The sequence below is a fragment of the Cervus elaphus genome, chromosome 4 (assembly GCF_910594005.1).
Source record: "Cervus elaphus chromosome 4, mCerEla1.1, whole genome shotgun sequence".
Classification (NCBI taxonomy): domain Eukaryota; kingdom Metazoa; phylum Chordata; class Mammalia; order Artiodactyla; family Cervidae; genus Cervus; species Cervus elaphus.
In genome coordinates, this window is record NC_057818.1 from 25,453,373 (window position 1) to 25,478,779 (window position 25,407).

The following is a 25,407-nucleotide window of genomic DNA, read 5'->3' on the forward strand; positions in this document are numbered from 1 at the left end:
CGCATTCAGTTGGGAAACATTAACCGAGGACAGAGGGATCCTCGCATTAATCCAGAGTTGGAAGCAGACACCAGGGGGACAGCGTCGGGGGAGTGCTCTTGCTGTGGCCTTGGTCTAGTTGGGGACCAGGTGGGTTGCCTGGGCCATGGCTGGGCTGGGAGTGGCTCTGTGTGAGCTGCTTATCGAGACTGTTTTCCCAGTAGAGGGGCTGGAAGAACCCCAAGATGAAAGCCAGCAAAACAGATTAAAACAGAGAGGAGGATAAAAAACCCAGAAAACATGAGAGAAGGAAAGAGAGGGAAAAAAAAAACAAATCCCCAATTAGTTCAACCAGTCTCAGGCCAGGAAGTCAAAGCCGGTCCATCTGGAGGGCCCCCCGGGGGCTGTGGACCGTGTGGCTGGAGATGGAAGGCGAGGTGGGGCGCACCAGCCTAGGCCGGCCGGTGAGGAGAGTGGGACGCAGGAATGGGGGCAGGCTTCACAGCAAAGTCACCCGGCGGTGCCCTGGGAACCCGCTGCTTTCAACTCTTAGCTGACGGTCTCAGCTGGAAGGAGGCGCTTCATACCTGCCCGAATTGCAGCGTGTCTCAGAATCTGCTCATGGGTTTGGCCTTGGTTTGGCAAGTTAAGGCCCTGCAGGCGGCGGTGACGGTGCTGCTGCTGAGAAGTTGTGGCAGGTGAGGCCCAGGGCCGCGGGGGTCCGGGCTGTGGCGGGCAGGGTGGCCGGCCGGTGGGCAGGCAGCCACCAGCCCCACAGCTCCTGGCCAAGCTCCAGGAGCCCCCAGGCACCTTTTTCTCAGGCAGCCCCAATTCTCGCCCCCCACCTCCAGCCTGGGAGGGCGGGGCAGGGCCGATCAGAGAGGAAGGTGGACGACCAAGGATGGGTCAGCGGCTGGAGCTCTTGCTCCCGGGGGCAGCACAGGCGAGTCCCACCACCTGGCCTCGAGTGGTGATCCTGGGCAGAGTCGTGTCGCAGCTGCCGTCTGCTGCGTGAAGGGTCCCGAGCGAGTGCAGGCACTCTGAAAGCCCCCAGCCCCGGGGTCCTCAGAGCCGCCCAGAGGCCGCTCGCCGTGGGCTCCGCTTTATAGAGGAGCAGGTGGAACGGCCGCCATGCCCCACGGTGCCAGTGGTGGCGCTAGACGCCGGGCTGCGTCCACCTGGCCCTGGACACACTGGCGTTTGCTCAGCTCCAGGGCTCTGTTCTCACGGGCACCATGGCAAGGAGCCGCCTCCGCGGGATCTTGTTGAGTGGTGAAGCCGACGCCGGAGCCCTGGAGAGGGTGCTGGTCTCTCCCAGGTGGAAAGGAACCCGGAAAGAGCCCATCTGCGACCCCACACGCTGCAGCTTCCCCAAGGTCCTCGGACCCAGCCTTTGTGAAGAAGGGCAAGGAAATGGGGGAGAAGGAGCTGAGGGAGAGCAGGGGAGAGAGACAGTGAAAGTAGGAAGGCGAGGAGGAAGGCGCTGCAGAACGGGCCCTGCTCCAGAGCGAGAGCTGGTGAGGAGCTGACAGAGGCTGGGGGGCTGGCAGACCAGGAAGGCCGTCTGAGCGTGAGGCCCGGCACCTGCCGGCTTCACTTGAGACCCGCGGGCCACAGAGCTTGGGGCCCTGTGGCTGCCAGACCCGCTCCGACGTCCTCTGCTCTGCCCATGCTCGGGAGGCCAGTGCGCACCCCTTCCTGAGAGGGACTTGGGACTTGGGACTGAGCAGGGCGGGTCTCCAGGAAGAGGCCTGGGGCCCTCAACACTCTAGTGCTTGGTTTTCTTTCAAACTCACAGCAGGATCGGCTTCCTGCACCAACCCTGTTTCCCACTCCCAGGCATAGCAAGGAGAAAAGATGAACCAAGTGGAGCTCAGATCACAGGGTGGGCAGGCGGACTGTGAACAGTGGGTCCAGAAACAGGGTCAACAGTGATCAGTGAGAGATGTGCCGGGCTGGCACCTGAACGCGGTGCCTTGTTGGGGGCGGCAGGAGCCGACCTGGGCTTCGGGATGGTCAGTGGGTCCAGGCCTCGGGGCCTTAGACACCACAGCTCCTGAGGCCGCTGAGAACAGTGCCGGCGTTAGAAAGAGCTGCACAGCTGGGGTCCCAGAGCCTCGCCCCGGAACAAGGCAGGGTTTGTGGGGCTCCGCTAATGCCCTGCTCAGAAGTGTTCTGGGGACCAAAGGAGAAAGGGCGAGGGGGACAGGCCAGCACGAGTCCTGATGGCCCACCCGGCCAGTGGCTCTGGCCTCATCTGCCCATAGCACCGTCACTGCATAACCCCGACCCCTCAGAACGGCGGTGCCTCCTCCCATAGCACCACACCCCAAAGCCCAGCAGACCTCGGTAGCAGCCCCGTGGGACCAGCGGACAGGACCGACGATGAGACAGACCCGGAGAGAAGACAGCCTTGCTCAAGGCCCACCGTGACGAGCCCAGTCCCAAAACCTCAGTGCCAGGGGTCTGTCCCTGCCTGCATCACACACAGGAGCTAACGATCGCCAAGGATGTGACCCCACGGCCCAGAAGCCCCACCTCGGCGGATGCTTGTCTCCTGAGACCGCACCAGGCCCACCTCTCTGTGGGCAGCTCAGTGGGCCCCCGGCTCAGGACAACCCCCAGGGACGACACGACCACCAGCCCAGTGCTAAGCCAGAGACGGTGCCAAGTCCTTGAAGATTCTCACCCCACTGCCCACGCCCCACCAGGCAGGTATGATGGTTACACCCCTAAGACAGAGAGGGTGCTCCCTGAATCTAGCAGCAAACCAGGGCCAGGCCCAGAGAAAGGCAGCCCCTGCTGCAGGTGAGGGCCCCGCTCTGAAGCCAGCCTGGCAGTTCTCCGAGGCCCCAGACTGAAGACGCAGTGACGGAAGGTGGGAACCCAGGCTGTGCCCCGCACCCCGTCACTTACCATGAGCCCCAGCCCACTGCTCAACCCTCTGCCAGCCCTGTCCACTGCTCAGGGAGGGCTGCTGGGGCTAAGAACCGCTATTTCTGTCTTACATACATTCTTGCTTGACTGCACCCTGATTTCATTTAGGATTTGCTTAATTTGGTTCTGGCCTGATGGCCTCTGCAACTCTGCTGTGTTTACTGAAGAGACCCTTGCTGCCCGAGCCCTGGCGTCTGCACACAGGCTCTGAGCAGGGCACCCACGGCTGCCTTCACTGCACTGGCATCATGAGGCATCTGGCCGAAGTCAGGATAGAGGTGAGAACAATCTAGCCGACAACGGAACCCCCCACCATCGCGGCCGGCTCCACCCGAGAGCCGCTGTGGGCCGCTGAGGCCGGGCGGTCCGGGGCCACTCACCGTGGTCTCGTCTTCGTGGAGCACCTGGTCATAGCCGCTGAGCGCGACGCAGAAGATGATGGCCGTGACGTCCTCGAAGCAGTGAATCCACTTCTTGCGTTCAGACCGCTGGCCCCCGACGTCAAACAGCCTGTCGGGCAGACAGAGAAGCTGGGGATGGGGGGTAGGGACAGCCCAGCAGGTGTGGGGACACTGGTCGAGCTGAGGGGTGGGGGAAGAAGGCTGCTGTGCACACAAGCCTCCCGAGGAGCCTCACTCCAGGCTGAGGGCTGAGCACGGCATCCTCGGGGCGGGGTGGCCATCACTGCTCTGTCCCAGGACCGGGCAGTGTCCCCCACAGCAACGCCAAGACCCGCCCCTGCCTCTCAGGGCTGTCATTGAGGGGTGACCTCAGCTGGACACGCCTTTGTGAGGTCCCCCTCTCGGGGGGACATGCACATCCTGCCCCTGGCTTTCTGAACATGTCTGTTTGCATCTGTGGTCTGTGGAAACCGCAGAGCAGCCTGGGAGGGACAGAGAGAGGCGGGCAGGGACCTGCAGCTCCCACATGGAGGGACAGTAAGGCAGCAAGGGGTTAAATGACAGGGTGCCAGCAGGAGCCGGGGTGAGACCAGGGTCTGTCTGCAGACAAAGCCTCTGCTCTGTCAGACACCATCCCCCGGGGGCATGAGAGCTGTCAGGGGAGATGGTGGCAGAGGGGCTTTGGTCCTGGAAGTGCGAGGTCAACCTCACATCTAACGCCCTGAGTGAAGATCCCAGGCCTGATGCACAGCTGCTGAGGTGGACTGGGCCCCGACCTGCCAACAGAGGAGAGCATCTGCAGGCCGGAGCCCATAGCGGGCCTGGAGCAAGGACACAGGTCCGGTCCTCGTCCTGTCACTGCCTCCCTTGGACCCCGCTTCTCCATCTGAAATGCTGGGCCCAGGTGACGGCCTCTGAGGCCCCCACAGCACGTACTCTCAGCTGCTGTGGGCCAGGCGCCCCCAGCCCAGCTCCTCACCCTCTGCCCCGAGGAGTGGGTGGGAGGGACCGAGGGACTAGGGTTCAGGGGCATCTTGTGGGGCTGCCTGGCCCATCCCTGCCTTCCTCGGGTCCAGGGGATGCCTCAGGTAGCCTCACAGGGATGGAGACAGAACCCCAGCCCTCTGTCTGTGTGGGAGCAGGCCGGGGCTGGGCCTCAGGCTGGGCAGGGCCAGGCAGCGGCCTCACACGGGTCTACTGGTCTACTGTCCCGGCCATCCTGGCCTCTCCTCTTGCTCCACCCGACACCCAGAAACCACACCTGGGAGGCAGGTGGAGGCAGGTGGAGGCAGCTAGGGGCACCCAGACCTCAGGGCATGCAAGATGCCCCAGGTGGTGCTATGACCCCCTGGCAGGGCCTATGGTGCTCAGACCCTGGGCCTGAGCTGTGTTCTCTGCTCAGGAACAGACTTGCTCCTCCAGGCCTCAGTTTCCCCTATGCATCCGGAGAGAGCAGGCCAGCTGATCTCTAAGCCCTTTCCAGCTCTGAGACGACATGGGTCCTTGGGTTACTTGGGTTCACCCACTCTTATTCCCCACGCCTCCACATCTTCAAAGACCACCTGGGTGATCCACCGTCCTCCCCCTCAGAAGTCACGCAGCGATAGGACTCCCCTCCTTTGTTCACTTGAATCCTCCCTATTCCTCAGAGCCCCACTCCAGGAAGCCTCTCTGCTCACCGCAGCCCCCGACCTTGGCGGCAAAGAGGTGCACACACAGGTCCCTCCTCGCATCCAACTGCCTGTCCCAACTGGAGAGCTCCCTGAGACAGGAATGCTCCAGACGAGCTGAGGTTGAGAGGCAGGTGTCACCCGTGTCTTAGCACCTTCTCCGGGGTTGGGGAGTCTCCCTGGGCCTCACCTGAAGTGGAGGTTCTTGAACGTGAAGTGGGTTTCTACGATGCCGGTGGTTTTGACCCTGGTTCGGAGGATGTCCTGCTCAGTGGGCTGGTAGTCGGCGGCCCCGATCCGGTCCAGGCTGTCCAGGTAGCTGGGGATGGCAGCACACGGGGACCATCGACCAGGTGTGGGCACTGCCCTCCCTGAGCGCCAGCCTCGACGCGGGCCAGGGAGGGATGGCACCACCCGTCCAGGGCCAGGCGTGGGGCGGAGCTGAGGAAGAGAAGCTCACGTCCCGGCCTCAGGCGCTCAGAGCCTCTAACTCAGACCAAGGGCTTCGCGCACGGTTCCAGGCTCGCTCACACAAGGTCAGACTTTTCAATGAGACTAACATGTTTATGAGCTTCCCAGGTGGTGTTAGTGCTAAAGAACCTGCCTGCCAATGCAGGAGACATAAAAGATTCGGGTTCGATTCCTGGGTTGGAAAGATCCCTTAGAGGAGGCATGGCAACCCACCCTAGTATTCTTGCCTGGAGAATCCCATGGAAACCTGGTGGGCTACAGTCCATAGGCTCCCAAAGAGTCAGACATGAATGAAGCAACCTAGTATGCACACGCATGTTTATAACACTGTTTGTCCTTTCTTCATCTTAAAATAATAATGGGCAATAGTTAGATTCTAGTCTTTTTGTGCATTATCATGTTTCTCCCTTAATTTCTTGAGGTAAATGTATTATTTCCTAGATTAGAAAACATTAGGTTTTCTAATGAAGGTGAGTGCCTGGCCCAGCCGTGAGTCAGGGGTTGGGATCCCACCTCCTAACAGTACCCTGAAGTGCTTCCCAGAGGCCCTCTGCACCTCCGCCCGCCTCTTGCACACCTCAGGTTTACCAGAGGGCTGTTGCATCTTCCCATCTGGTGCTCCTGGGAGGGAGGCCCAGAAGCCACACAGCCAGGCAGGGTCAGGGCCTTGCTGGGACCTAGGCCTTCGGCATCAGGGCCCCTGCCATGCCATCACCTGCCCTGGAGATAGACCAGGCCTCTGCATTTGGCCCTCCAAGGCCACACACTGGGAAGGCTTTAGGAGTTGGTACGGGTTAAGGTTTCAACCCTAAGCCAGGCTGGGATCCAGGAAACCAGGAAGGAAGGAGATTGGTCAGACTGGCAGGAAGATTCAGTGACCCACAGGGCCAATGAATGGACTACCCACCCCTGTTCGGGGAGAGTCACACACAGCCCATGGGGAGCAACCTCAAGAGTCTGAGTCATGGCGTGATGTGGGAGTCTCAGGCTGTGCACAGAGGGGCCAAACTTCATCATCACCCACCCTAGATCCCCTGGCGGGGCTGACTCCCCAGCTTGTGGATGTTCGCGGGGCTGGGAAGGGCAGATGCCTCCACCAAGGAGGGTGTCCACTGGTAAACCAACAATCCAGGCTGCCTCAAATCCTTGTGAGAATGCTCCCTAAGTAAACATAGCCAATGGTGGGTCCTGGGTTCAGGGAAGGTGAGCTTGAAGCCACACTCTTAGAAAGAGGATGACACTTGCTGGGGGGTTAAGGCTGGGTCTGCCCGACTCCAGAGCCTATGCTCTTAGGCAGGCCTCCAGGCCTCCTCTCCGCCGTGGAAGGAGGGAGGCTGATATGGCAGAGCAGACCTGAAAGCTCTGGCTGCCATGGAGCCTCCTTGCCAGGCCCATGGGCATCTGGGCGGTCTCTGACCTCAGCCTGAAGCAGATCCTCCCAACCTCTCTGTACGTGCCCCTCCCCTGCCCCCACTGTCTCTGCCCAGAAGCGGTGCTGGTTTCAGGAGCCTCCTCTTGTCATCCCCAGCTGGAGACCTGGGCTGGGAGCCTCTGGTCTTGGCCCCAGCCCAGCTGGGGAACTCTCTTGTAGGCAGACAGCCTGGCCCTGTCTCTCTGCTGGCTGAGCCTCACACAGGGAGGCGGCCACGGGAGGGCAGCGGGGGGCTCAGGGGACTGTGCACCTACTGTCTCCTGCCTGCCGACTGTCCCGGGTGCTGTGGGGGCACAGGCCCCACCTCCCGAGCCTCTGTTCCTGGGTGTGTGTGCAGGAGGTAATTAACAGAGAAGTAAGCTACAACATGCCAGGAGGTGCTAAGTGTCAGGAGGGAAGACTCAGGCTATCAGGAGAGGGAGGCCAGCTGGGGCCGCTGTTTGATATCAGGTGGCTGGTGAAGGTGCGTGGAGCAGGGCAACATTCGAAGGAGGTGGAGGGCAGCGAGGGGATGAGCCTCTGTGGTCCAGCCAAAGGACCGGTGGGCGCAGAGGCCACGCCCACCGTGGAGGAGGAGCCGGGCCTGCAGGCGCTGGACAGGCTCCGGGGAGAGGCTGTGTACGGGGCAGGGCGGGGCAGGCAGCAAGCAGTGAGGTTGCAGCGGGTGACGGAGGTGCGGGCACAGCGCGCAGGCCCGAGGTCAGTGTGAGCGCCTGTGCTTTCACCCTGGAAGGCTCTGACCAGAAGGGCGCTTTGCCAGTCACACCTTTAGTGGGGACCCGGGTCTGGGGAAAAATGATCCTCCCAAACCATGGAACTAATTACCTCTTACAGCCCTGGCTGGCATGTGCTTGGGTTTCTGGGCTTCCGGAACCTGTCTCAGAGCCATCGTTCAGAGGGGAGAGGGAATGCCGGCTATGTTCAAAGACCCACGACAGAGGGAGACCTTGGCTGGATGGTGTCCCCTCACCCTGAGCCCTGGAGCCTCCCAGTAACGTGAGAGGCAGGCTGGCCTGCCCCCCATGGCTGGGCGGGGACATGTGGTGACTGGGCTCTGGGCCTTGGGGAGCCGCTCACACTGTCTAGGGTGTGAGAGTGTGTGTGTGTGTGTGTGTGTGTAAGAAGGGTGTGTGAGGTGTGTGTGTGTGTGTGTGTGTAAGAAGGGTGTGTGAGGTGTGTGTGTGGTGTGTGTGTGTATGTGTGGTGTGTATGTCTAGGGTGTGAGAGTGTGTGTGAGTGAGGTGTGTATGTGGTGTGTATGTCTAGGGTGTGAGAGTGTGTGTGTGTGTGTGAGTGAGGTGTGTGTGTGGTGTGTATGACTAGGGTGTGAGTGTGTATGTGTGAGGTCTATGTGTGTGTGAGGTGTGTGTGTGTGTAGGGTGTGTGTGTGAGGTGTGTGTGTGTGGGAGTGTGTCTGTGTGTGAGGTGTGTGTGTGGTGTGTATGTCTAGGGTGTGAGTGTGTGTGTGTGAGGTGTATGTGCATGTGTGTGTGTGGGGTGTGTGTGTGCGGGGTATGTGTGTGAGGTGTATGTGACTGTGTGTGTGCGGTGTATATGTCGGGTGTGAGAGTGTGTGTGTGTGAGGTGAGTGTGAGGTGTGTATGTCTAGGGTGTGAGAATGTGTGTGTGAGGTGTATGTGAGAATGTGTGTGTGTGAGGTGTATGTGAGAATGTGTGTGTGTGAGAGGTGTGTGTGTGTGTGAGGTGTATGTGAGAATGTGTGTGTGTGAGAGGTGTGTGTGTGACATGTGTGTGAGAATGTGTGTGTGTGTGAGGTGTGTGTGAGAATGTGTGTGTGAAAGGTGTGTGCGTGTGTGATGTGTGTGAGAATGTGTGTGTGTGAGAGGTGTGTGTGTGTGAGGTGTGTGTGAGAATGTATGTGTGAGAGGTGTGTGTGTGTGTGTGTGAGAGAGGTGTGCATGTCACCAAGAGTTGTGCCAGGCGACAGCTCTGTTAGGCCTCTCTCTCCCTTCGTCACAACAAATCTACTTTGAGCTGTTTTACCTTTCAGGCCCCAGATTCTGTCAGAAGACGAGAGCTAGCAGCTAAAACTACAACAGCAAAGCAACCCCGGACCAGAAAGTTCGAGGGCCTTCGGAACCTGCCTGTGGGCCCCCCGCCCTCCGCAGAGCCCTGTCCCAGAGAGTGGAGGACCTTCTCCTCAGCTCACCTGGGGGAGTTGACAAGTACTCACTCAAGTCTCTCATTTCAATTTATCAAGGTAACCACCAGAGGAACTAAAAATAACCCTGTAACTAGCCAAACACTGGGGGTGGAAGTGGAGAAGGGTTAAGGAAGGAAGGAAGGATGGAAGGGGGGAGGGGAGCTAAATTCCTCAGCTTTCACTGGCTGCAGCCATTAAACACCATTGAGAGCTGGTGGGTCAGGTTTTCTGGACATCGCTGGGACAAATAAACAGAGATAGTTAACAGTGAGAGGGGGCAGGCCTGGGAGGAGGAGACCACTATGAATTTTATACCTTTCCATACTGTTAAAAAAATTTTTTTTTTTGCAATGGACTGATATTATGACTAGTTAAGTGGCAATCATTTAAGTGGGGGGCATGATTTGATGTCCTGAGGTGCCCCTGAGGGTAGTGGGGGGATGGGAAGGGTCTGGACTGAGGCTGAGCAGGGGGCAGGGAGTGGGAGAGGAAGGGGGCCCCTCTCCAGGCCTGACTGGCTGGGGGCTGGGGGGACACCTGGGTCGAGATCTATGATTTGAGTGCACAGAGAGAGGCGTGGACTTGAGCCTCTGGGCTCACATCCCTGCCACCAAGGTGTCCTGGGGGCTCATCAGGGACTGGGGCCTGGGTCACTACCACCTGGGACTCACAGGACACACGCGCCTGCCCCCGGGACAATCGAGGTGTGTACAGCAGGGAAGACAAGTCCCTGGTTTACCAGTTGTCCTCATGGTCAGTGGCCATGTCCCAGTGTCTGTTAGTGAAGGCTGCCTTCTCGGCACCAGCCTCCTCATCAGCACCATGGAGACCAGCGTTTCTTACTCTCGGTGCTACTGACACTGTGGGTGTGGTATTTCTTTGCTGTGGAGGCTGCACGATGTATCTCTAGGAAGTCAGCAGCATCCTTGGCCTCTACCCATCAGATGCCGGTACCACTACCCTCGTCAAGACAACTGAAAACCTCTCCAGACATTGCCGGTGTGTCCTGGGGGGCGAAGGGGCCCTGGCTAAGAGGAGGCTGAGCAGATCAGTGTTGGAGCACGTGTGTCCTAATGCAGTGGGGTTTAAGCCCAGAGGTGCCCACTGAAAACCTGGGCACGAGTCTGTAAATGTGGGTGTGTTTCCTGAAAGCTGGAACGCAATCCCAGTGTCTTCGAACAGAGCACGCATCTCTGACCACTGAGGATCATCCCCTGGAGCCCCTGATCCAGGGGCCACGGACATGTAAACCTCCAGACGCCTGGAGTGACTAGGCTGCAGTGGGCAGTCATGTGACTGACCCCGCGGTCACAGGAAGGGTCACCCCTCTGCCCTCCCCTGTCTTACCCACCCACTGTCTCTGGCTTTCAGTGCTTCACCCCCCCTTCTTCCCTGCCCTGGGGGTCGCTCCCTCCCCTCTGTCCTCTACTTCTCCTTATTAGTTGTAATGCAGTATTAAAGCGTATGCCTGACTATTTATTTCACTTTTCTGATGGGTTACATTTTCCTTATTTTTAAAGATAGAGGAATGGAAAGCTTATTATTTTCTCAAAATGAAAACCATGTAAGTTATTTTCTGCCTATGTTACCTTTGATTTGTACTTAAATGGGGTCAAGGATTCTCCAGGAGGAAAAAAAAGGTTGCTTCACTAAAACCTTCCTTCTGGTGGGGCCCGGCCCACTCCAGGGCAGGCAGGTGATGGCCCTGGCCCTCTGGGAGCCCTGCTGGTGGCTATCTCTCATGCCCCCCACTCCCCTGGCCTCCTTCTCATCCTGGGGGGCAGGGGATGGGCAGGAGGCGATGCCCCTTCCTTCCTGACACACAACGCAAAGTATCTCACAGCGGTTTCAACCTCAGCCCAGGACGCCTCCTTGCCCCACAGCCCCCGCCCCCAGACCCTTCCACACCACATCGCTGCCCCACTGGTGGCCTCCCGCCTGCCCAAGACACTCACTATTTGGCAGAGTCGTTGAGCTGATACTCCCGGGACCTGTTGAAGCACTCCTGGATCCCCGAGTCGCCCCAGAGTCGCATCATGGCAGAGAGCAGCTCTGGAGAGAAGGGCTCTGTGTCTTCCATCCGACTCACCACGTCACACACCATCTTGGCATCGGCCTATGAGGAGACGAGGACACAGACAGAGTCTTTTATTTGTGGGCACAACAATGATCACTGGTCGGTGACCCCACTCTTGAGTCCTTTGAACCCCGCCACCCTCCAAGAGAGCAAAGAGAGACAGACATCCCCCTCCCCCGCAGGCCACGGCTCATGGCGCAGGAAGTGAGCAGGAGGCGGAAATCTGCAGGTGGCCTTTGGGGTGGGAAAGACATGAAGGAAGGGGGCAAGGTCAACACCTGGGAGGCGCACAGCTGACAAATACTCTCTGCCAAGGTTCCTGTGAGCATGCTAAGTTGCTTCAGTCGTGTCTGACTCTGTGTGACCACATGGACTGCAGCCTGCCAGGCTTCTGTGTCCATGGGTCTCTACCAAGGTATGTGGGGGCAAAGCCTTCCGTGGAAACTTTCAGAATCGAGCTGTCCAGCTCAGTATCTATCCACGCGTCAGGGCCTGTCCAATGCAGCATGTCAACGTGAAGGTGCAGGCACTGTGTCCCCTCCTGCCTGCCTGCCCTGGGAAGGAAGCTGTAACTGGCCTGGAGGCCAGCAGGCCATGCCCCTGACGCCAGCCCAGACCCAGCTCCCTAGGGTCAGCGTCCCACAGACCCCAGCCCTCGGATTCCCAGGTCTCCCACCAGGAGAGCCTGAGTCCCGGCCCCTCTCCAGCACCCGAGCCTCTCCTGCGGGCAGCCACCGGAAAGCTGGCCCTGGGACCCCGGTGCTGAGTGCCTTAGGCAGGCCGTGACTCAGGGAGGCAGGGGTGGGTGAGCAGGGGTGGAGCCTCCACCTGGGGCTAAAAACAGGCCTGTGAGTCAGGGCCCACACGCGATGCTGCTCCCTGTGCCGGCGTGACCTCGGGAAGGCTCACCCGTGTGAGGAATGACAGGGAGAAACCTGGCCAGGTTCCCAAACTTCTTCCTTTGGACCCCACTGTCAAGGTTTCTGCCTGGCCTGATCGCAGAGAAGGGAGTCGGGACCAGAGGGTGGTGGGCAGGGCCAGACTTCCTGCTGGGGGAGACACCCTCCCACCTAGAGCCGTGTTATGCCTCAGCCAGGCCATTAGAGGGCGTGGTTTAGAACCCTGGGCCTTAGAGCCACTTGGTTGGTGCTCCTCTGTCTGATGTGGAATCCTGGGAACCGCACTCCAGTGGGATGCGGTGCACGGTTTGGGGAAGGCCGGCCTGGAGCTGTCCTCCTGGCTCCTTCCCATCACCGAGGTGTGGCGGTGGTGGGGGTCTTGTGCTGGCGACACCTCTCAATTGGCCCTTGCTCTGTCTCTCTCCGGTCTCCCCAGCTCAGCGCATGGCACCACCATCGGCCCAACCACTAAGATTCAAGTCACCCACTTCCATCGCTATATCCGCTTCTCCCCATCTCCTCCGGGACACCCCTGAGTCCAAGCCACTCCCTGTCTTTTCCTGGCTGTCCCTGGCCCCCCTCCCAAGGGTTCCTTGCCTGTCTCTTGCTTCTCTTCAGTCTGTCTTCCACACCACAGTCAGCAGGGAGGCTGTAGAAAAAGAACTCCCCATTTTTCAACTGGGGACACTGATAACCAACTTAAAGATTGCATCTCCTCGTTTTGCTTGTGGCAAAGATGTGACCATGTGACCAATTCTACCTATGGAGAAGTCAACCCAAGTATAGTGAGGTCTTTGGAAAAGGCTTTGTAAAGGGAAGGTGCACCCCCTCCTCTCACTTCCTCCTTCCTGAAACCTGTGATGGCTGGAGCTCTAGCAGCCATCATGGATCACGAAGATATGGTCTATACTATACCTGAGGGACAGTGGGCTGGCGATCTAAAATCAGTCAGGTCCTTGACAACTTTGTGGACACCATAACTTCTGGATTTTTTTTTTTAAACATTTACATTAAATTTCTATCTCATTTAAATCACTGTTTTCTAGGTCTCAGGTATTCACAGTCAAACCTAATTCTAATGGATACAGTAACTCTCTCTGTTTAAACTCTCATTAGCTTCCCATTATCCCTAAATTCCAAACTCCTTACCGTGGACTCCAAGGCCCCGGCCTGGCTGCTCTCTGTTCTGCCCTCCTCCCACCTTTCCCCTCTCCTGGTCCTCTAAGCACACAGCCCTTCCTCTGTTCCCAGGTAGTCAGGGTCATCTTACCTCAGGGGGCTCCACCCAGCCAGACCATCCTTCCCCTGGCTCTGCCCTTCTCCATCTTAAGTCACTTCCTCAGGGAAGCCCTCCTCTATGCCCCCAGGTAGAGTCTGCCCCCACGGTGCATCAACCACACCACACGTCACAGCTGGTGTTGCGTGTGCCTGTCCCTCGGCTTTCTGATTATTCGGGGCACCCCCATCTCACAATGCTCTGTACACAGTCGGTGCTCTGCGGTATTTGTGAGATGAACGGATCCTCGGCATTTTACTATCAGGCATGACCCCAGTTTCTTACTCCACCCTCTCTCTCCCAAGTCTTCTCATCTCGTCCGTCTCAACAACAGTGTTGCCTAGTTCAACCACAGCAGCAGCTCTGCCAGGGAGCCATCCTGTTTAACAGATGAGGAGACTGAGGCTCAAGGTCACATGCTACTAAGTGGGAGAGCCTGGACCCAGGGTTAACCCCTACTGTGCTCCAGGAGACAGCCCTGGACTTGCATCTCAGACACTGGTGTCCAGCCCAGCCCCTCACCCCCACCACCGTGAGCAAAGGTGTGGGCAATGGGTAAGAAAGAAGGAAGCGTGAGGGTGGCAGGAAGGAGGGGTCATGCCAACGCACCTGGAGGACTGCGGTGGCTGCCAGGCCTGGCCAGCCCTGTGGGGGTCAAGCTAACAAGCAATTAATAGAGCCAGAGGGGGCCCCTTGTCCCTCTGTCTTCCTGCCTTTAGGGCCCTGGGGGGTGGGGCTCACACTGGGCCTGACCTGCCTGTCCCCGGGTCCCCTCCTGGGCCGGGGGTGGGGTGGCGCATTTTCCCACACCTTGCTCTCAGCTACAGCCCCCACGCATTGCCCCTCTCACTGGTCAGAGCATGCCCAGCTGTCCTGGCAGCAGGGGGTGTGACACAGCAGACGCATGGACCAGGGCAGCCCCACCTGTGCAGATTTGCTCACTGGAGGATGCTGGGGTGAGCTTCTGTAGAAAACACACCCCGTGGTCCCACTGGTGGCGGCCACCAGCTTCCAGGTGGCTGTGGAGGGCCCAGTCCCTCTGATCTGCATCCTTTTCTGCCGGACGGCTGCCTCCTCCACCGGTGGGGCTTCCAGTCCCTCCTTTTCTGGCAACAGAGCCTCTGCTCCCCTGAAGGGGAGCACTCCTCCCCAGCCTGAGCAGTCTGGGTGGGGTGGCCCCTGTCCCATGGTCTTGGTGTGGACACACAGTCTGGGCCTGGCCAATCCATCCCTCTGCCCTTAGTGAACAGTTCCGGGTGGACAAAGAATCCAAATTTGTCAAGTGAGACTAACTTGACCAGCTCCAGGACACCTGCATAACTTATCAGGAGAGACCCTCCAAGGAAGGGCCCACCTGAATGTGGAGCCATCCCTGAGGAAAGCAGGGCTGGAAGAAGGAGGTACCCCAAGTCCCAGTGACACATCAACACCTGGATCCAGCTGTACCTGCAGCCACACACATCTCTGACTTTCCAGTCACCTCCATCAATCAATCCTCTGACTCTTTCTTAACCTGGTTGAGGATGTGTTTTTGTTTGGTTGGTTTACTTCTGCACAACAGCCTCAAAGAGTGCTACACTTCCTGGTGTGTTAAGGCCAGTACCAGGCTCACGTCCTCCAGGCAGACCCCTCCCATTACTGCAGTCCACACAGTTCCTCTGGCATCTGACTCGCTTCCCCTCTTCCTGTATGGACCACGCCCTGGGCACATGCACAGGCCCACGTGCTGTGCTGTTTCCTATGGGGGGAGCACCAAGACGTGTTGGGGGCACTGGCCACGTCCCAGGGGCTATCTGCTGGGCTCCTGGAGACACTGCTACACGGGAGCTGAGGGAGGCTGTCCACTGACGCCGTGCCCAGCGGTCCCTGCATGGTGGGCTGAGTGCAGGACATTCGTCACGGTGGGCGCTGTCACACGCCGCAGGCCCAGGCCAATTATTGCCACTGCCACAGGCAGCTCTCAAGTGTCTAACATGCCCCTGTGGGGCACCACTTCCACTGAGGGTCACAGTCGGGGAGCTGTCTGCCGGCCCAGGGCCAGGGACGCAGCGGTGAGGGAGCGGACCCTTCTCTCCTCCTTCTCTCCTCCACGGCCCCCAGGGGCAGAGGGGCGGAGGGCGCTCCCAGTGCGTGTGCGAGACGCCACGTTTCCTCAGATGCACAAGCCCGTGGCATGGGTCCAGCAGGTACAAAATGCCCAGTGTGCCCGGCCCTCCACGGCCGCCACTGTCCGCCTGCTGGGGCTGCCCATGCTGTGACGTCCAGTTCCCACGCCCCCCCCGACCCCCAACAAGTCTTCCTCCTTTTCCCACAGCACCTAGGTCACTCCTGCCCTGGGCTTCTAGTTTATTCCGTGTGGACTTTGGGGGGCTCAGGCCACAGGCTCAAGGCTCCATCCACAACTGGGCTCCTGGCTTGAGTAGGGTCTTAACCTCTCTGAGGCTCAGCGTCCTCCCCTGAAAACCAGCCTGGCAGTCTCATCACTTTCTTCACAGGGCTCCCTCTTGTCGTGGGAGCAGACAGAGGATGCCAGCACAGGACGGCCTGAGGGGCGGGCCGGGCTGTGCCCCACCTCCCCAGCCACCCAGGAGACTAGGAGGCCAACCTGCCTGCCCTCGGGATGCCTGGAGGGTGGGGTCATGGGAAGGGGTGAGACATTGAGAAAGGCGTGTCTGGGACCCTGTGTTTCTGACTGTGAACTGCAGGCAAGATGCCGTTCTGATGGGTTTTGGATCGGGAGGCTCGGGGCACAGGAGTGGCTGTAACTAACTCTCAGGGCCACCTGCAGGATTCTCACCAGGTCAGTGATTTAAAATCAGCATCAACACTTCTTTTTATCAGAGCCGGTATAAGCTTTCTGGCTAAATGATATCTTAATGTTCACACATGAATGTTGACATATACATGCCCTGAAGCTGCCCTAGGTGGAGGTGAGATATTTTTGGGAAGCCCCACAACGGTAGAGATGTCCCTGTGGACACCCCATCCATAAGCAGGTAGAGCAAGGGGTGGGGAGGGAGAGGAAGCAGAGCAAGGGGTGGGGAGGGAGAGGAAGCAGCGCCTGGAGACAGGGGGCACCTCCAGCATTTGAGGGGGCTGGGGAGCTCTGCCAGGGTGCCTCCCAGAAGTAGGCTTGCCCTGGGTCAGTGCTGGGGAGCAGGTTTTCTGGGGAGGTGATGAGGGCAGCTGCCCCCCTGAACTGGCAGCACACAGGGGACCCCCCCTGCAGCAGACAGGCCAGGCCCCCTGCACCAAGAGGACATGGGCTCCTGGGGACTGGCCATAAGTGTACTTGGGAAGCAGCGCCCACAATGCGGGGGCCAGGTGGTGGGGCTGCCCATTGGTGTCCATGGCTGAGGGGCTCTCTTTCCTGAAAGCCATCTCCATAGTACAAGGAAGGCTAGGGGCTCCCATGGCCCTGCCCGTCTCCCACTTCCTGGACCACAAGAGAGCCCCCTGCACCCACTTCTCTTGCCTAGTGTCTCCTGTCCACCCTTCTCAGAGATGTGGCTGGTCACATCAGGGGTGAATATGGGGTGAGTGGTGACCAAGGGAAGCGGGAATCAGCCTGGCTGAGCCACTAGCAACCAATACCACACACACCTGCTCACACGGCAGGCACTGCAGGGCCTTGCAAGTCCTCGCCACTGCCGCCCACCCTCCGCCCACCGTGGACGCATCCTCTGAAACTGGGTCGGCCGAGTGCATGATTAACACTTGGGTCTGCAAAACTCCTCCCCTCTCTTCTGAGCAAAGGGGCTTAGAGCTAAAGTATGTAAAAGAGCCTTTCCCTCTCAAGAGACAAAATGCAAAGGATATGGGGGAAAGCGAATAGGGATTTTCAGTCAGGTGACCCAGGTTCAATCCTGGCTCTGCCGCTTTTTAGACGTGTGACCTTGGACAGACCACTTAACCTCCCTGAGCCTCTGCTCTTTTTAGTTCCCACCTCATCGGGATGTTTGCGCAGATGAAAGGCTAAATCGATGCCACACAGCTCTGCAACATAAAGAGCCCTGCAAATGTTAGTTATTATAAGCAAAGATGAGGTCTCTGAGACACAAACAACAAGCTGACATAAAATTAGCCCGCTTTGTACAAGACTTCTCAGGCAAGCAGGATAATCTTGATAACAATAATCATAGTAATTATAATAATAACCCCTTCCGTTTGAGGAGCTTCTTTGGATCTTTCAGAGTTTTCCTCCTCTAATCTTTCAGGCCAAGTGAACTGTGAGAGCGTGCATGGCACGCACACATACACACACACAGTCCTCGGGTTGCAAAGGAAGTCGCCATCCTGCCGTCCTGCCACGTGCATTGCAGTAGCTTCAGCTCCCGCCAGGGGGCAGGAGTGCACAGGCCAACAGGAGACGCAGGGCTGCTGCACAAGCCCAGCCCAAGAGACCAGGCAGGGCAGGGCCAGGCGGGCGGCGTGGTTGCCGACTCTGTTCCTCAAGTGAAAGGGGCTGAGACTCCTGATGCTGGAGGCCCAGCCTGTGCGCTGCAAGGTCAGCAGGTGGAGAATGGCAGGGGGCACCTTGCCAGGCACTTTGCACACGTCATCCAGATCTGAGCATCTCAGGAGACGCTGTGGTCCTGGTCTCTCCCTTCCTCGCTGCTGCCGCTGGGGTAAGGGAGAGAGGGGCACACTCCCTCACCCCTGCTTCCCTGGCCCTGGGCTGGCAGACGGCTCCCGAGCTGTGACTCTCAGGGGACATGGTCCCCCCACAGGTACTTTAGACATTCGTGAAGGGTGTTTTTTGTTGGTGGCAAAACCTGGGGCACTATAGGCAATTAGCAGTTGGGGGCTGGGCATGCATGGGGCTCTTTCTTTGGTTGGATTTAGCAAAGGCCTGTACCTGGAGCACACTGTCAGGCACAGACAGGGTCTTTAGGGGAGTTGGAGGACCCCACAGGTCTACCATTTGTCTCAGTGAAGGGAACCTTCCTGTCTCCCCGGAAAGATCCAAGAGCAGAACCAGGGATTTGCTGCTGTTTCTAATCTCGCCTCCTTTCGGCTGTCCCCATCCCTTCTCCAGCCATCCATCCACACATCCCACGGCCCCATCCAGGGTACCTACCTCCCCAACGTCATGCATCCACCCACCCATGACATCATCGCCCATCAGCCACCCTGTTCATCTATCAACTCACTTCCATACCCACCCAGTCACCCCCTCGCCTCCTGTCTATCCTTCCACAGCGTCTGTCCATCCCTTCATTCTTCACGTGTGCAACCTCTTCATTCCTTTCACTCCTCTTTGATCTGTGTAGCCACCCACCCACGTTCATCCACCCAGTCACCCCCTTATCCACTGTATACCCACTAACCCAGTGGGGTCCCCGCCTTAGGAAGTTTCATGTTCACCAGAAAGAGAAATCTTTAGGCATAGGGAGAGACGGCCTGCCTCTCCCCAGCCCCGAACACATCGGGGGAGAACTTCCCCCGTGACAGCCCCTCGCTCTGTCCCAAGGCCTGGTCTTTGTCAGGGGCCCAGGGCCTTGTAAAGGAAGACTCTCCCAAGTCCTCCAGCTGGGTCCACCGGGATGTATTTGTCCTAAGCCCCTCTTAGAGCTTTCTCTGTTTGGGGCCCAGGCTGCCTCTGAAGAGGTGGAGAGAAGACTGGGTTTTCTAAAGAACCTCACTTGTTATTTTTTTTTTAATCAATCTTTTAAAAATTTTTACTTATTTATTTTTGGCTGTGCTGGGTCTTCACTGCTGTGTGTGGGCTTCTCATTGTTGCTGAGCGTGGGTTCTACAGCATGCGGGCTCATTAGTTGTGGGGTGCATAAGCTTAGCTGCCCTGAAGCATGTGGACTAGGGATCAAACCCACGTCCCCTGCATTGGCAGGTGGATTCTTAACCACTGGGCCACTAGGTAAGTCCCAAGAATCTCACTTTCTGAAGGATCACACCCTTTTCAGTCTCAAAACCCTTAGATCTTCCAATTGTTTATAGAAGCAGCTTTTCCCGCTGGTTTACTATGTATCTTCAAGAACCAGGGGGTGTGGGGGTGGAGAGGGGGTGGGGGTGACTTTGACCTGAATTCCAGCTCTCACACACCTAAAAGTTTCCACTCAGAAGCCCTGTGGCAGCCCTTGTAACTGGTGTGGTTTCCCACCCCTGGCCCTGGCCCAAGCTCAGCAGGACCAGTGCCGCAGCAGTGCATGTCTGCTCAGCAGGCTGGCTGAGCCCAGGACTGGGTGCTGGCGACACGGCGGACAGCAGGGGCTGGAAACTGCCTCCCCGCTCCCCGCCCCGAGCCTGCTGTCGGTGGGGGCACAGACACATCAACCAAGCTCTGGAGTCAGGGAGGCTCCTCCAAGGAGGCAGCCGCTTAGGGAGGGCCACACAAGGGCACACTGCTGCTGGCAGGGGGAGCCGAGAGGGGTCCGTCTGGAAGACAGGCCGTCTGGGTCAGCTGTGCCCACAAGGCAGGCACGGCTCAGAGACTGGCCTTCTCTGAGGGGGGAATTAAAGGGGGACCTGAGGGCCTTGCCGGGGGCATCAGACACCCCTTGGACCATCAACAGGGCCTGTGGACAACGGTGGGCTCAGAGTCCACGCAGCCCTTAGACATGAAATGAAGAACGGCACCCAAGCCCACACACAGACGGAGCCCAGCGTGAACTGTGGACCTCCTACCCCCAGGGGAGAGGCTAGGGGCAGCCGATGCTAACACTCCCCGAGGGTGGGGCCAGGGACATTTTCGGGCCCCCAGTCCTCTTGCCAGCTTTGCGGTTCTTAGGTGAAGCTGCTGTGTGTGTCTCCTAAAGCCACCCTGGCAGAGGTTTGGGGTGAGACTGGCGGGTATGGGGCAGGGTGACTCTGAGGCCAGTGTAGATGGGGGAGGGGGCAGCAGGGACTGCAGAGGTGATGGCCAGCCAGAGCACAGGGGGGTGTCCTGGGTGGGTGGCTGGCACAGCCAGGGGGTGTAGGATGGCGGCTGTCCTAGGTGCTCAGGGGTGGTGGTGTGGTTATGTCACCAAGGCTTCTGATCACCTCAGATCCCGAGGATGGAGTGTGGATGCACGCTTGTCCAAGACCCTAATTACCACATCACCTGGTGCCACTTTCTCCTGGTGCCCTTCTCCCCTGGGTGGGTCCAGACCTTCAGTCTATGTTCCTGTGTGGCTCTTCTAAACGGGGGCCGGGGGTTGGGGGCGCGTGGAGGACAGCTGAAGCACCAAGCAGGCTCTATTCAGGCCAAAGTAAATCCTAAGGTGAGTGGGGCAGACATTTCCACATCCTCGCCCTCTGCCTCCTTTCTCCTAAGCTCAATGTTCTAAGACAGGAGAAGAGAACTAAAATTGGATAGGCTAAGTTTCTAAGAAATGAACAAGGGCAGAATGAAATTACCCACACAGAGAGCTCAGTCAAAGGGAAAGACAAGTGATAATGGCCGAGCTTAGCTCTTCAGAACACACAGTGATGATGCTGAGCAGTTTAATTAGAGCCGCCTCGGCTGTGAGATATTAACACACAATTATGGAAGAGAAAAGACGGAAGCTGGAGCAGTGTGCACATGGCAGGGTGATGGGAGGCCGGGGGGTCGTGGGGACAGTGAGTGTGGTGGATGGTTCCTCTCCTCAGGCTTATTTGCTGACATCCCCTTCTCTTTCCTTGTCTCCTCAGTGGCGACCTCAGTTCCGGCACCATCCATTAAAGTGATGAGATGATGTTTTTGCTTGACAAGGAGCACGTCACCTGCCTTCAGGACCTGAGGGACACAGCCCAGGGCAGTGGACCAGGGGTCCATGCTCTGACCCTGGGCAGGTCTCATCTGTTTTCAGAGCCTCTGTCTTCAAAGGAACAAGGACAGGGTTGGCTGGATCAGTGCTTCTCACACCCCTGGGGGTCTCTGAGAGGTCCCTAAGATCAAAACTGTTTTCCTAACTCTTTGACGATGTTACTTGCCTCTCCAATGGTATTAATGCCGGAACTGATGAGAGACAAAACGGCACCCTTCAGCAGGAAGCAGGGGCACCAAACTATACGAACTGCCGTTCTCCTCTTTGCCACCGTGCAGTCACAGTAAAACCAATGCTTGTTTTCCAAGACATTTAAGAATGTCCACGGGAGCTCCCTGGTGGGCCAGCGGGTTAAGACTCTGTGCTTCCAATGCAGGGTACGTGGGTTTGACCCCTCGTCAGAGAACAAAGATCCCACATGCCCCCAGGGCAACTGAGCTTGTGTTCTGCAATTAGTTCCTGTGCTCTGGGGCCTTCTCATCACAACTGGAGAGGTGCCCACATGCCGCAACTAAGACCTGATACCGCCCAAAATAGACAAGTATTAAGGAACAAAGACTGTCCCTGAGGAAGCGGTCAAAATTGTGAATCACAAGCTCTACTGTGGCACACACGTCTTTTTCATATTCTCTGATGAAATGGGGAGGGTCTTGCAAATTGCAGGTGACGCTTGTCTGGAGGGAAGGCACGTGCAAGGCTGCCCTGCCAGCCAAAATGGTTCCTTTCTTTCAGAAGACACCACTTTAACTTGAAAGAATGGCCGGCAGACAAATATAGGTAATTCAGACTTGGTCTCTGGAAGACAGTTTCTAAAATATCAAGCTAGCCTATCGCTTCAAGGAAAACACCTAACAAATTTGCTACCAAATTGAAAAAAATTCCAGCTTCCAAGGGAAGAACCAGAATTTTGGAAAGCTTACATTTAACACCATAAGTTTGACAGCTTTCCAACACCTGAAGACTTTTCTGGTAAGACAGACACTGATGTTAACAAATGCGAGTTTTTTATGTTCTCTGTTGAAAAGCTTCACCATTTGGAAGATGTGCATAATTCTGAACCACTGTTTTCCAAATGATCAAAATGATGTCAAAAATCTGGCATGGTGACCCATTCAAAGAGCAAAGTAAACCAATGGATTTTTTAAAAAGACTTAATTGAGAGGAGGGTACAGCGATTTCCCATATAACCCTAGAGCCTCCCCCATTACCGACATCACTCACCAGAATGGTATACTTAAAAAAAAAAAAAAAGATGAACCTATACCAACATATTATAATCACCCAGAGCCTGTTGTTAACCTTTGGTTTCACTCTTGTTGCTACTGAGTCAATAAGTCGTGCCTGACTTTTTGCAACCCCATGGACTGCAGCACGCCAGGCTTCCCTGTCCTTCACTATCTCCCAAAGTTTGTTCCAACTCACATTCCATGGGTGTAGACAAATGCATAATGACGTGTATCTGTAAGTACCATGATCTGTGGTATCATACAGTGTATTTTCACTGCCCTAAAAATCCTCTGTGCTCTACTTATTCATCTGTCCCTCCCCAGCCCCTGCCAGCCACTGATCTTTTTACTGTCTGATGGATCCATTTCAGATTAAGTTCTTCCCCTTAGTGACATGCTTTTCAGGTTCTTCCACGTCTTTTCAAGACTCGGTCGTTCATTTCTTTTTAGTGCTGAATAATATTTCATTGTCTGTACCCCAGTTTACTTATCCATTCACCTACTGAAGGACCTTTTGGTTGCTTCCAAGTTTTGGCAATTTATCAATAAAGCTGCTGTAAACATCTGTGTGCAGACTTTCTGCACAGACATAAGCTTTCAAATCTTTTGGGTAAATATAAAGAGACATGATGGCTGGATTGTATGGTAGGAGTACATTTAGTTTTGTCAGAAACCACCAAGCTCTTCCAGCATGGCTGGACCACCAGCAAGGCCTGAGAGTTGCTGCTGCGTTGCATCCTCACCAGCATCGGGTATGGTCAGTGTTCCAGGTTTCAGTCATTCATGTGTGTGGTGGTGTCTCCCTCTTGCTTTAGTCTGCATTTCTCTGATAACAGATGATGTGGAGTACCTTTCCATATGCTTATTGCCTATCCATAGACCTTCTTTGGTGAGGTGTCTGTTAAGGTTTTGGGCTTATCTTAAAATCAGATTGTTTGCTTTCTTGTTGAATTTTTAGAGTTCTTTGTATACTTTGGATAAAAGCTCTTTATTGAACATACATATATATTTTTTTGAGGGGGGGGCAAATATTTTGTCCCAGTCCAAGGCTTGTCTTCTTATACTCTTGACTTTCGCGGAATAGTTTTTAATTTTTATGAAGTCATGGACTGTGCCTTTGGTGCTGTATGTAGTCATCATCACACCCGAGGCCATCGAGGTTGCCTCCTATATTATCTTCTAGGACTTTCATACTTCCACACCTGCTGCCATCACCTGCTCTGCCCTGCCCTGCTGCTAAGGGGCTGGAGCTCCCTGGGGGCCCGGCTGGTGCCCACCCTGGGGACTGGCATCAGCCTGCTGATGCTGCAGTGTTTACATGAGGCAGGAGGGATGGCGACAGGTGTAAAAAACATGGGTGACAAATAGGCAGGTCAACCAAAACACAGCGAGGCAGGGCGGTGCCCGCGGCTGTGCCCCAGCAGAGGTTCCAGGGGCCACCCTGGGCGGGCAGGAGGGGGAGGGCACGGCGAGGCCAGGCTGGCTGCCAGCTCCCTCATGCCCAGCACTAACCACGAGAGGAGTGCAGGGTCGGGGGAGGCTGGGGGCTGAGTGAAGCACCCACCAAGGGGAGGGGGTATCTGTCTCTCATGTGAAGTTGGCCCCCAGCGAGTTGCTCAGCCCAGGGTCTCCACCTCGGCAGCCTCCTCTGAGGCGGGGATCAGGGTGGGAGGCCTCCCCTCTCCACGTAGCCCCGGCCAGTCTCACCACCTGATGTGGACAGCGGGGCGTCATGGGCACCACAATGCAGGGTGGGACAAGGCTGCACAGACCTGGGCGCGGCGGGGTAGTCAGGTGCCCACCGGGCACTGTCCGGGCCCCAGCTCGACCCGATGCTGAGGAGCAGCAGCACGGGGCTCCCTGAGTGAGAGGGGCAGCCACGGAGCCCATACCCCCAGGGCCTGGCCTCACGCTCTGAACCGTCAGGGTGCCAAAGCGGGCGCCAAAAGCGCCACCCAGGCTCAGGTTTCTCTCTCTCTCCCCTCTCACCCGTTTCCATGCCCTGCTCCCCCAGCCCTGGCCAGGGTAGAGGCCCATCCACACGGCACCTTCCTTGGGATCAGAAAAAGGAAGTTTTCCTCAGGCCTCACGGCTCAGTGATGGAGAAGGAAATGGCAATCCACTCCAGTACTCTTGCCTGGAGAATCCCATGGACAGAGGAGACTGGCAGGCTACAGTCCCTGGGGTCACGGAAAGTTGGACACGACCAAGTGACTAACACACATGGCTCAGTGAGAAGGTGGGCTGCGTTCTGGCCCTCCTGTGGCCCCTGGGTTTGGGATTCTCCTGTGGCCACAGCCTGCCTCCTATCTGAGCAGGAGTCCATGGAGGGTGAAGGTGCAGTGTGCCGCTCCTGGACCTGGCCCTTCAGGTGCATGTGCGCCTCCTGCCCTGAATGCAGAGGATGACAAAGTCTTGGGGGGAACAGAGCCCTAAGACGGAAGATTCAGTGTCATGAATACCATGCGGAGAGCCATGCACCCACTGAGAGCAGCTGCCTAGACTATTAGATGAGCAAGACATAGCCTGTTGCATTTGAAGCACGAAGCCCTTGGGGCATACTTGTTGCAGCAGCTAGTGGTACCCTGACCAATACGCCCTCCAGTGTTCTTCCTCTCCTGGTTGTTGCTCCCTCTGTGACTTCTGACCTCTGTTCAGCCCTCGGTTATGAATTACCTGGTACTGTCCCTGTTTTATTGCTTCAGTGAGCAAGACACTGCCCTCTCCACGAGACTGAAGTGACAAAAAGTCAAGGTGTGAGTTGCTCAGTGTTAGTCGTGTCCAACTGAGATAAAAATCAATGTTTGTCCATCATGTGAGCTCAAATGTGTCCACTCACTGGGAAGGGCCGTCCCACAGTGCCCAGCATAAAATGGGCACGCAGCCAGTGTGACCTCAGGACACAGGGCAAAAGAAGCAGGCCTGGGTGGGGAGGCCGGCTCCAGGCCCTGGGCGGGGAGGCTGGGTGCAGCTCACTTCACTTGCAGTTCTGCCGGCCGGGACCCTCCTCCCACCGTCAGGGCCTCGCCAGCAGGTCCCATAAAGCCTGGAGAGCCACCCTAAGATTTGCCAGGTGTGTACGCTGCTTGCTGGCGGGCAGCACAGGACTCGGGGCGGGCCACAG

At 57.1% G+C, this 25,407-nt stretch overlaps 1 protein-coding gene across 2 annotated transcripts in view; it reads right to left on the bottom strand.

Moving 5' to 3' along the window:
* Positions 1 to 25,407, bottom strand: part of GNAO1 (G protein subunit alpha o1) — a 176,618-nt gene that overhangs the window by 15,704 nt on the left and 135,507 nt on the right. For both annotated transcript variants that reach the window (XM_043898519.1, XM_043898521.1), the window contains exons 4-6: positions 11,010 to 11,170; positions 5,178 to 5,306; positions 3,297 to 3,426 (exon numbers count right to left, since the gene is read on the bottom strand). In XM_043898519.1, coding sequence (XP_043754454.1) covers positions 3,297 to 3,426; positions 5,178 to 5,306; positions 11,010 to 11,170 — 420 coding nt within the window. The remainder of the gene's footprint in view (positions 1 to 3,296; positions 3,427 to 5,177; positions 5,307 to 11,009; positions 11,171 to 25,407) is intronic.